Here is a 12,550-nt window from a genome sequence, read left to right on the forward strand (position 1 = left end):
ATTGGTCCGCGTTTTTCGTCAATAACTCGTCAACGAAGCGTCGTAGAATATTTTCGCCAAGGAAAAAGTTGTTTCGAATCGGTCGAGGAATTGTTTAGTTTCATGTAGAGTAGGAATGTTTGGACACCCTGTATATTTCGCCTGGCGCAGGAATCCGCGCGATAGGTTCCATTTAGCGAGTCCTCCTTGATCGGATCGAGCCGATGGAATCGAGGCTTCATCGTCGAATTTGTACGTGCCGGCACGTGCGAGAGCAGAACTCTCTCTCTCTCTCTCTCGCTCTCTCGCTCTCTTGAGTATCGAACGGTCTGGCTCGATACGCAGGTATCTCGCGGCAAATTAATTTCGACGACACCTGCACAGCCAGCTCCCCCCGCTCAATTATAACACGATCTAGTAAACGAAACGGCGTTGCAACTGAGCTACTTAAACCGGCTGATAGATAAATTCGCCCCGGCGCGGCGCCGCGCCCGAATCTCCCGTATTAAACGACAATTTCCGGTGGAATCGCTTCCCGGAGAACGGCGGCCTCGAAACCGTCGTCAAAGCGCCGCGACGCTTGAAACGTTTTCTAACGAACCGGCGAAACGCGCGATCTAATTTCGACGACTGATCCCCGGGGAACGGTCGTTAAAAGACAGCGATGGATATTTTTTTTTTCGGTGGCCTCGCTCCAGCGATTCGCTCTCTTTTTTTCCGCGAGAACTCTAGAGAGATATTTTGTAGATAGAAAAATTCTAGAGCCGTGGAATGGATATTTGTTATCCGGTGCACGGCTTTGTTTTATTTGGAATATTTCACCCTTTTAGGGGTGACTGAAAGAGTTCCGTAAAATATGTTGCGTTTGATCGATATAGTTTAAGAAATTGTTGCAAGGGAATTATAATGATTTTGTAAAGTCTGATAATTGGAAAGATTAAAGGGGAAGGAGAAATTAGAAGCAATTGTTGTTTCGTAGGAATATTTAAAAAATGTGGTGATATTAAATTTAGCTAGCGATGATATGTCGTTGTTCGGTGCTGAAATGGTTAAACTGAATAAATTAAATAAAGCGGCACAAACTGAATAAACTAAATAAATTGAACAAATTGAACAAACTGAGTAAATTGAACAAACTGAGTAAATTGAACAAATTGAGTAAATTGAACAAATTGAGTAAATTGAACAAATTGAACAAACTGAATAAATTGAATAAACTGAACGACCTAAAAAAAATATAACATATGCCTCCTAGGTCTTCTGACATATTTTCACTATTTCGCACCGAAAACAAAGAAATGCTCTTAAATACACTTTTAAATTACGAAAGCAAAGGAAGCAGCACACGAATTCCAGCAAAGTCGATCAAAATCATCGGACAACCTTCGAGAAATTTTAGTTCCACCGATCGACCATCCTCCACGCTTCCCGTCGGTCTCCTAGGCTTCGTCCAGAAGTATAGAGAGCAAGATAGAGAGAGAGAGAGAGAGAGAGAGGGGTCGTTAATTTTTCGGAGTCCGCATAAAGTGGGTTTCGCGTGGGGATGGTTCGGTGTCGAGGTGGAACGGGGTAAAATTCATAGAAGCCGGTGGCGGAGAGCCTCGCCGGGTTACGAGGATCGTATAAAGGAATTATGCCCGGGGAGCAATGACTCGGGTTTATGTTAACAGCGGCGCATCTCGCGCGCCGCTTCCCGTTCACGTGTACACTCGGTACGAGAAGCCACTTCCGTTCGATCTGCGGCAGCCCTGAAACCTAAGGAAGCCCTCGCGTCCCCTCCCCCCTTCGCCCTCTCTCTCTCTCCGCGTCCCTTCTGCGCCCAGGCAGCCACCCCGAGCACCCGAACACACAGAGAGAGGGCGGCAGTCACTTAGGCTTCAGGCGCGTAAACATAAGCGCGCGAGAGCATCCGCTTAGGAATATGATGGTAATTTACGGTGGTTTCGGGTATGCGAGCATCCGGGTTACCCGGGGCTCTCTCTCTCTCTCTCTCTCACTATCTCTCTTTCACTATCTCTCCCTCCCGTGTTCGCTGCATCGTAAACGGGCTACTTTGCCAGCCGAAGCAGCCGCCCCCGCGTCTCCTCCCGATACCGTCCTCCAGATCCTCCCGAAGACTCCGCCGGCTACATGTCGTTAGTAAATTATAAGCGGTTTCGGGAATGAGCGCAGATGGAATCCTATATTCCGTCGCCTCGGACCCGGATTTATGGCTTTAATTGAGGGGAGCTATTGTCGTTTAACAGCTGTCGCGCGAGTCACCCTACGAATTTATGGGGCTAAGATCGCTGTGGCGTGCGTTGGATCCCGGAGGCAGATGTTTTCACGGTGACACGACCACCTAGTGGTTCCTTTTATCGGTCGACGGGGATTACCTGTGTTTCGACGGAAATACACCGATGTTAACCCCTTGCACTGTCGCTCCTTTTGTGCTGCGACGATTCAACTCGTACCTAATAATTTTCCTAGTAGTGTCAGACAATATTTTTGTTCTATATTGTCTTCATTTATCTTCGTTTCTATATTTACAGAGGAGAATTTATTTTTACTTTATCGTAGAAGAGAGAGAAATTAATGATATTTATATTTAATATTTAATTCCTACATCTGGCAACCGATGCTGAGAATTTTCATTTTGCATAAAGATCCACAGTTTAATCATTAACTAACCGCACTACTATAAATTCCACAGCAAGTGTTTCCATCTTACCAAGATGGTTTGGTATTTCTGTCTTTTTTCCGTCTTATTTATTTCTGCCTTATTCCCAGCCCTTTCTGATATTTCAAACACCATCAGCCGCAATAATTTACCTTTAAACCCGTCCCCCAAAAACCCCAATCTCGCGATACCGGCACGGCGAGTCGCTGATAGGCGTCGCCCGAAAAATCGTCGGGCGTCGAGGCGACCGAATCCTAAAATTTCGAAAGAACGAGTGCCATCCTCCGCGGTCCATTCCCGCGGACACGCCATCCGCCGGAACGGCCCCTCTCTCTCTCTCTCTCTCTCTCTCTCTCGCGTGCGAAAATACGAGCTGCGGTCCACGAAATTCTCGGTATCACGGTTGACAATCTAACGCGCGGCCAACACTTACGTCCCCCGCCCCTCTGTTTATTTTACAAGCGGGCCGGAAGTTTTCCGCGGCGAGAGCGCGCGCCGTATATTCGGCAAGTTTGCGGCCGGTCGTCCTCCCGCGCGAACTCGTTCCAAAAACAATTCCATATCTCGCGGCGAGCGTCGCGTTTTGGGGCTGTTTTCTGCCGCGTTTTGAGGCAGTTTTCCGCGGTGTTTCGAGGCAGTTTTCCGCGGTGTTTCCGTCGCGCGATCAATCGACCGTGGTGTGCCCCACCGCTCCGAGTCGGCCGAGACAAATGCTAGAAAGCCGAGACGAACGTGCCGAGTGAAAGAAGAAGGTTGCAGAGGATGGCGCGACGGGGTTGCAGAATCGCGCGAAGGGGTTGCAGAGAATCGCAAGACGGGGTTGCAGAGAATCTTGCGAAGGTGGTTGCAGAGAATCGCAAGACGGGGTGGCAGAGAATCTTGCGAAGGTGGTTGCAGAGAATTTTGCGAAGGGGGTTGCAGAGAATCTTGCGAAGAGGGTTGCAGAGAATCTTGCGAAGGGGGTTACAGAGAATCTTGCGAAGAGGGTTGCAGGGAATCTTGCGAAGAGGGTTGCAGAATTTTGCAAAGGCGGTTGCAGAATCTTGCGAGGGTGGTTACAGAGAATTTTGCGAAGGGGGTTGCAGAGAATCTTGCGAACGGGGTTGCAGAATCTTGCGAAGGGGGTTGCAGAGAATCTTGCGAAGGGGGTTGCAGAGAATCTTGCGAAGGGGGTTGCAGAGAATCTTGCAAAGGTAGTTACGGAGAATCTTGCAAAGGCGGTTGCAGAGAATCGCGCGAAGGGTGTCGCAGGAGCTCGCGCTACGGAGCGACGAAGCGAGCGGATTCCCGAACCCGCGCCGACCGGATCCGGTCCGCCTGCAATTTCCTCGCGACCGGGTCGCCCCGACGCCTCTCCCCGTAGGTGGAATACCTTAACCGGACTAGTGTGAGAATTTAGTTGAGCCCATTTCGGGGAACCCCGGGCTTCCGAGTTAACCACCCCCGGATCCCATCCCTTTCCCTCCCGTGCCCTGGCCATCGGACGACCCTTATTTCGGCACGCTCGAGCGTGAAGAAAACGGCGCGTTCGCCTCCCATTCCCGGATCTGGATATTCGCGGGAAACGAGCTAAAGCGAATTTCTTGAGGAAATGGAACCTCGGAGGGGGCTCTCTCTCTTTCTCTCTCTCTCTTCCTCTCGTTCTCGCGTTCTTTCTCTATCTCTCTGTCTATTTTGGAGGGAGGACCGCCATCGCGCGCCATTTCTCAAAGACTCTACGGTGGACGCGAAATTTCGTCGCCTCGAACCCCCTCAGACCGTTCGTACTTCTACAGGGTGTCCTCTGAAATGGCGGTATATATTTCTGTATCGAATTTCGGTATCGTAGCTTACGCATACCCTTGTTCAATAAATATCAGATTTTCTGATTTTTGCTTAGCAAATTTTTCATTTACAAAGCAATTTTATATTACAATTTTTTATATTGCAATTTTTATATTGCAATTTTTATATTGCAAATTTTTCATTTACAAAGCGATTTTATATTACATCGCCAAATGTTTGATTAGAATTAATGAAACATGAAAACGTTGATAAAGTAATTGCTGTAAAATACCGTCGAACTCTTCGGTACCAATTTGATTGAACACTATACTCTATACTCTGCCGCTGTAAGACTCGGGGGTTGTTGGCGCGGGGCAGCGAAAGCGTCGAGCATCGGGAACGAGCCAAAAAACGCTGACGCCCGGCGTACGCTTATCCACCGCAGAAGCGAACGAACCCCGAGACCTGACCCAGTTATCTCACACCCCTTTTCCCGAAGATAAACGAATTCCTCCATCTGCGAGCCGCCACCCTCCCGACCGACCGTCGCGCGCCCGATACCCAATAACGCGATTTCCGGTAACCCGCAGCGACGACACAGTTCAACAGAACCCCTGGCTCACCCCGCCTCCCGCGCGCCGCTTTAAATAACATTAATACCAAAAACTCGCTAGACTTTTAATCGCCGGCGTCGCGCAGCACGTTCCATCGCGGCTGCGACCGCCCCCGCGACCTACCCCTCCGCTGCCCTCGTCGCTCCGTCACCGTCGCTACTTTCAATCATTGAAAAAGTTCGTCTGCCTCGAAAACTCGTTTCCCCTCCCCGCCGCCGCTTCCGCCCGCGCCCCGCTCCTTCCCCTACCACGTTTTTTCAATTTACCTTCGGGCCAATCGTCGCTGACAGTGGAGCGGCGAGGAGAGCCCGGCGAAGGGTGGAACGGCGGCGGGGGAGGGTGGAGGGGCGACGATCGAAAAGTCTCGAAAGTTTCGAGCTAATTTGATTTATCGTCGCAGCCACTTGAGATTCGCGACCCGGCCACTCGTTCCGCCGTCGCCCCCCCTCCCCCCCCCCCCCTCCTCTTTCGCCTTCTTCTGCCTTTTCGACTTCTATTTCAGCTTCTTCTTTCACTCTTCCTCCTTTTTCTTCTTCATCTTCTTAGTCTTCTTTCTCGACGCCTTCTTCGTCTTCTTCTTATCATTTTCCTTCGCAGCCTTCGTCGTCTTCTTCTTATCATTTTCCTTCTTCGTCTGACTTCGTCTTCTTCTTATCATTTTCCTTCGTCGTCTGACTTCGTCTTCTTCTTATCAATTTCCTTCGCAGCCTTCTTCGTCTTCTACTTATCATTTTCCTTCGTCGCCTTCTTCGTCTTCTTCTTCGTCATCTTCTTCTAATCCTCTTTCTTCGGCGCCCTTCGTCTTTGTCTTCTTCTTCTACTTATCCTTTTCCTTCGTCATCTTCTCTTATCCTTCGTCGTCTTCTTCCTCGTTCTTTCAGCTCCGTCTTCAGCTCCGAAGAAATTGGTGTAGGTCGCGGATTCGGTCGGGCCACGCTCGCAGCCGGAAAAGGTTGGAACAGGAACAACCCCCTAACCACCCGGAATTTATTATTGATTTCGCCGTGTCACCAAATACTGTCCCCCACGTTTCCTCCCCCTTGTGAGCGGCGGGGGAGAGAGTCGACTGGCTGGATCCGATTGATAAAGGACACCCCCCATAGCTCTCGTGACTTTCACTTCGATGAGAAGCAACGGGAAGAATGACGGGCTGCCGAATCTTTCGAGCGTTTCTCGTTTATTTCTATATCGAGATAAAAATTAATTCTTCTGTTATCAAAATCTAGGAACAAAATTACATAAAGACAATAGAAAAAAAGCAAACATCGTCCGGTTCTATTATAACAAATATTAAAAGCAGATAAGTGCCGATCGCCGCGTTGCGAGAAGAATGGCATTTTAAAGGTTTAAATGAAGCCAGAAGATTGATCGGTTAAATACGATATATCCTGTCTAAAGAACTCCGTCGGCGAACAATATGCCCGGCGAAATCGCATTCATACAGTCCGACCAAAAATGATCGCCGATTAAACAGAGAGTATCCTCCGAAGGAAGACTAATCGCCCCTCTGCAATAAAAGGCCTTCGATTCGAGGAAACAATGCGTCTTCGGGGGGATTTTCGCGGCGAGTTGGCGCGTCACCGCGCGCGCGCGCGCTTTTTGCCGCGGACGGCCGTGAATTAATCAGCCACGGTTTATACGGCGCGCCGACAATGGCGGGAAAAAAATAGCAGAGAATTAAACGAGAAGCGTCGACAAAAGGCGCGGAAAAGACATAAAGGCCGACAAAAGGAAACGAGCGTTGAATCGACGCGGCTCGCCTGGCAACATCGCGCCGGGACCGAAACCGGAAGACAGTGATGAATTATCGGTATGCGAGCGGCATACGCGGGAAACGAACGCGCGCCGGGTTCGGCTTGTCGCTTAACCCGCTCCTCGGCGCTCCGTTGCCGGAGCTAAATCGCTCGCGCACGTGGCAACCGTATCCACCGTGTTCACCTGGCAACGCTGCTTCCAATATTCGAACGTCGGACGGCGCGACGTTTCGCTCGAGACCGCGCGATAATCGACGGTTTTACCGTGCCGTAATTGTTTACCCCTTTCAAAACCCTTGCCCTGCCGCGGCGAGACGAAAGTTGGTTGTAACAGCTTGTTGAGTAGGAATTTTAATTTATTTTTTAATGTTGGAATAGAATTGGCATTTAATATTGGAATAAAATTAGCATTTAATATTGAAGTAAAATGGTCCTTCAATATTAGGTTAAAATTCTAATTTCCTGTTCGTTAATGTTTCAGTATAAATTAATTGACATTTAAAAGGAAATATTAATTAAAAGGAAATTTAATTTAAGAATGGTACATTAAAGGGTTAATCATTCCCTTAAAATCTTCCCTTAATAATCTATGCAGTCGAAATTATTTTAGTTCAAAATCTAAAATAATTCTTTCGACAAAGTAGAACAAAACATTGTAACCAAATATTATTTCCATTACAAAAGACATCAATATTCCTACTTATATAATATTAATAACTAATCCTATCTATATTGCTATATCCATCTCTATAAATGAAATAAAACTTAACACCGGCACCAAAAGTTCAAAATATTTCATTAAATTATCGCGCGCACTGTTCCACCGTTTGTTACTAAAAACCGGTAACTCGCAGGTAATTACAACGATTTATTCGATCGACCAACTCAGCCGGAACCGGTTTGGTCGACCGTATCCACGAAGCGTTAACGAATAAAGCTAAAACAAGCGCGGGAAAGGGGTTGGCCCGCCTCTATTCACCGTAGGAAAATCCGAGAAAGTTAAACGGGAACAAAAGAATAATAATTCTCCTCGTTAATCCGGCGTACCGAACACGGTAACACCGCGGACGGTTAAAGTGCCGGAATTTCTATGGGCGACGGCGCTTTAGTTCCGTTAGAGACGGCACGATATAATTGACGAAACGAAGCGGTCCGGGTCTCGGCCCGCGAGACCAGTTTAATTAGAGTCCACGTTTGCCCGGTTACTTTCCAACGGGCGGCCGGACCCGGGGAAGATCAACAGCAATTACGTCGCGTTGGAGCCGGTACCTCGGTATCGGCGCGGTTTCGCGATACTAGCGAGTTCACCACCCGTTCCTTCCTAGCGATCCTTAAGGGGCGAAGGAAGGGTTTTTCGTTCGCTGCGGCTTCCGGATGCAGCGTTTGCTTCGCGGTGGTTCGCCGCTGCTTTAACGTCGACCGGTGTAAGCAAACTGTGCTTCGTCCGGCCAGAGCTGACCTCGGCTCAAGGAAGACGATAGTTTGCTACCCAGCTAGCCACCAAGATATCGCGGGCACCAAAACGGATGGTGTTTCGAGGTGGCTTCGTCTTTTAGGCGAGTCAATCGCGCGGACCTGAAAGAGATCGAGTCTAGCGCTGGTGGCCCCGCCTCCTTGTGGCCCCGCCTCCTTGTGGCCCCGCCTCCTCGTGGCCCCCGCTGGCACCGCGGTGTCGGGAATACCATTCACGGCGGCTAAGCGGGCCGCTTCCTAACCTGGAATTCCTTCCTGGATCTTCCCCCCGGATGACCCTTAAACGAAGACTAGTAATAATAGGCTAAACAGCCTGGCACGAGGAGCCAGCGCTCGCGCTCAGACGTAACCTCAAATAAAACACTGTCCGCTACCCAGCGGACTCGAGAATCCACCTCCCCAAGTTCCTCACGCGCTCCGCCTCGCGATCACTGTAACGATCCGCTTGCCGCGCGCGAAGAATAAGAAGCGAGGCGCGAACTGGCAATGACGCCCGGCTGACGAGGAGGGCGGCAGAAGGGCGCGGCGGTCGGATTCACCTAATCCTAAGTAAACGGGCGGCCGCCTCCTCCTCACCGCCACCTTCTCGCGCAGCTACCTGTGTCTGATCAAACATTTGTCTTTGCTACTCGGTTGATTAAACGCTCGCCGAGTTTATATTGCATTCGAGAACGGCGCCGACGGTAACCGGTTCGATCCGGTGCGTGTCGCGGGAGACGTCCGACGAGGATCTCTTGGATCGGATGGAGGGAACGAGGTGGCTGGGGAACGGAGCGAAGGGTGCTGGGAACAAGGGAGACATCGTCGGGTTGGGATGGTGATTCTTGAAGGCTCGAGAGTTGAAATATTGTCCTTTAACAATTAAAAAAGCCAGATCCCATGATATTAAATAATTTTTTAATAATTCTTGAATAAAGTAATTTTGATGCATTTTCTTTGATCTTGAGACCGAAGAACAATTTTACAATTTTACAAATGTAACTTCTCTCATCGAAAACAACGCTGTTAAAAAATTAACTGTAAAAAAAGAATCGCCGAATATCCTAGCACAAAAGTTCGAAAAAAAAATAGATTATCGTTCTTTTCTAATTTTTCCTCGTGCGCATTTTACACCGATATATTATTTATCAGTCGATGCTGTAAATCAGCCGGTTTATTTAGGACGATTTATTACAGGACAGCGTTGTTACGCGAGAACATGTGGCCGATGTTAATAAATTTGCGAGGAGCTTCGTTACACCGATCCGCGCGCACGCACGTACACGCACACATGCGTGCGCGCACGGTATATTTGATTTATATTTACAGTTTGAAAATAGCAGGAAAATTTACGAAGCTGCAGTTTATTATTTAGTTAACGCGATAACCGTGTTTATACGAATCAAGATGTAATTTCACTGTTTCACGTCGACAACGAGGAATTGTTGCAAAAATTTTGTTGCTGCGTAAACGCGATTTATCTGCTCCTACGAAATGATTTACATGCTTTAAATGTTGCTTGATTTATGTGTACGTGTATTATACTTTATGTATAGTAATGTACCAACGTTGCTAGATTTATATATACATATACTATACTATATATATATAGTAATATACCAACGTTGCTAGATTTATATATACATATACTATACACATATACTATACTATAGTAATATACCAACGTTGCTAGATTCATATACACATATACTATACTATGACATATAATATACTAAAGTCCGTGTAAAATATCGCAACGTTATCTCGAAGCATAACCTCAAAAACACCTTCGCCAAGCAGAGACTATGTCGACGAATTAACATCCCCTCCCCCGCGAAACTTCCGCTTGTTTCGCGGAGGGTCCACGTGACGCGGCGCCGCAGCAGAGCGCAACTCCCAATTGCTAACCGAGAAGTTGTCCGTGGAAAATTTGAATTCCGGTTAATAGGTAAAAATTAATGAATTACGAAGGTAGTTTACATTGTCTTCGCGGAATCTCCTCCGGTGCCCGGGCGAAACAATAGGTCCGTAACTTTCACAATTTCCAATTTGAAGTCGAGAAGGCAACTAGCGCTCCGGGCACCGGAACGAAATTAAAAGTTTACGCGTCGCGTCGCAGCGGGGCGAACAGAAAAAAAAAGAGAGAGAAAGAGGTAGACGACGCGGAAGAAGGAGAAAGAAGGAGGAAGAAGGAGGAAGAATCAACGGGAGAAGATAAATAGAGAAAGGGAAGGGAAAATGGAAAATGCCGGGAGCCACGGCCGGAAAGAAGTACGTCTCCGGGGCCGGCCGGCCGCGGCATTATTTATTCAAAGGAGAAATATATTCGGGCGGCGACTGGGAGCGCGCGAGCGCGCGGTGTTCCCAGGCGAAACAAATATTTGCTGCATCGAAGCGGAGGGAGGGCCCCCGGAGCTTAAGCGCGCCGGTTTGTCAGTACGGTTATTTACATGCGCCTTTAAGCGCGCGATCGAGATTACTTCCGGGCAAATGCGCTCGTTTACATTCGCGACGTTCCGCGCGCGCGACTCCCGGATAATATCGCGCGGGGACCGCCGTACCCCAACCCTTATTCCAGAACCGCTGGAAACCATCGGGCGCGCGGAATCATTCCGCCGGAATCGATCTCTGCTCGTAGACGAAAATTCCGGCTACGAATATGCGCCGAGCTATTGCGTTCTCTGCCTTTGATAAGATTACAGGGACGGGTCTCCCGAAATCCGAGATACGCGGAATCCTCCGCTCCACTTTTGACGACGTTTCGATTAAGGTATCTGGGCACCGTTCTCTTTTGCTATTTGTTCTATATATATTCTAATTATTTTTCTACATCGTTCAAATTCTGGCAAAAATTATTTCACTCCATCTTTGACGAACAATTTTCCAAAACCGTCTTAAACAAATTCAAGTTACACGATCTTCTAAAAATTATTCCCAAAAATCCTGCCCATAGAAAGTGTCTAACTGTCATAAATAACTATCAAAACTTTCTTTTTTAAATCCATTGAAAAAAGCAGTGAAAATCTGCGCGAGAAAAGTTCGATGAATATTTTCAAACAGGAAGTGGAAAAAAAAAATAAAAATAGGTCTCGCGGACAGTTGACAGTTCGATGGCTCGTATCCGGTTCGATAATTCCGAGGAAGAAGCGATGATGCTCTCGGTGACGCCGCGGAATAACAGTGACGACGCGTCAACGCGGTTCGCGTCGCTGGGGGAAGTCGAAGGGTGGAGGAGTCATGAAAAATACTGCTCACCGCATTTTCCCTGGAATGCCACAGTGATGTTAGCGCCCTTCGCGCAGGCGGCTCTGTTTAGCTCGCAGAGAGACGGATAGTCGATCCCATCTGTGCCGCAGACAGGGCCGGATCCCTCGTGATCCCCTAAGTTCGGGCAGGATTCCAGGCATTCGCAGGAGGCCTCGGTGCCGTCCCTGCTTCGCACGCATTGCGAGCCGAGGGTGCAGTTCAGCTTCGCGCATGGGTCTTTGATCTCTGTAACATGGGAAAGAAAACGAGCGCGTCGACGGAATTAATGGTTTGCCGAAATAACGTGACCTGTAATAAAAATCGAGGCTCGGGTAAGGAACCTCGAGAAACATTTATTTTCCGTCCTCGAACAGAAGAGCTTGTGCGATAAAATATATTTTATAATATTTCTTGCACGATTTTATTGTATATTTTATTCTGTCCAAAATGCGAGGATTTGATATTTGTATGTAGCATTCCTAGCCAACAAAATATGTTGGCGAAGATAAGGGATTTTAAGTAGCCCGTTCTACAATCGCGATCAGAGCCGTCCCTATTTCACTAGTCTGACAGTGGTTGTACCTATTCCACTTACGCCACCGGGGAACGCCTTTGTTCTACTTGTCTAAACAGAGAGTGTCCCTCTACTTCACCTCTCTCTCTCTTTCTCTCTCTCCCTTTCTCTGTCTCTCTGTATCACAACCGACCGTATTTCGCTTGGCTGATTAGTGGCGTACCTGTTCCACTTGCCTGACCGATGAACGTCTCTCTATTCCACTTGTCAGACTTGACGCGATTCTCACTTTATCGGCGTGATACAGAACGGACCCTATTCTACTATTCTACTCGCCAGGGAGCACACCGCGGCATAACGAACGTCGACTCTGACGTGGAGTAGATTTCGCAAACGTAATTGACGCGGCATCTATATTTATCTACTGTGACGGGGGGCTTTCTGTTCTTTCGGCAAGAAAAATCGATTCTCTTTGCATTTTGAAGTTTTGTGGTTAGTTAGGTACCCTTGTCGAGCTATAGGAAGTTATAGGAAGTTATAGTAAGCTGTAGGAAGTTATAGTAAGTTA

At 48.0% G+C, this 12,550-nt stretch overlaps 1 protein-coding gene across 1 annotated transcript in view; it reads right to left on the minus strand.

Moving 5' to 3' along the window:
• The window catches only part of LOC144477148 (agrin), a 78,998-nt gene that overhangs the window by 60,703 nt on the left and 5,745 nt on the right, over positions 1 to 12,550 (minus strand). The window contains exon 2 of the mRNA XM_078194635.1: positions 11,478 to 11,714. Within this exon, the coding sequence (XP_078050761.1) occupies positions 11,478 to 11,714 (237 nt within the window). The remainder of the gene's footprint in view (positions 1 to 11,477; positions 11,715 to 12,550) is intronic.

Source organism: Augochlora pura, chromosome 11 (assembly GCF_028453695.1).
Source record: "Augochlora pura isolate Apur16 chromosome 11, APUR_v2.2.1, whole genome shotgun sequence".
Taxonomy (NCBI): domain Eukaryota; kingdom Metazoa; phylum Arthropoda; class Insecta; order Hymenoptera; family Halictidae; genus Augochlora; species Augochlora pura.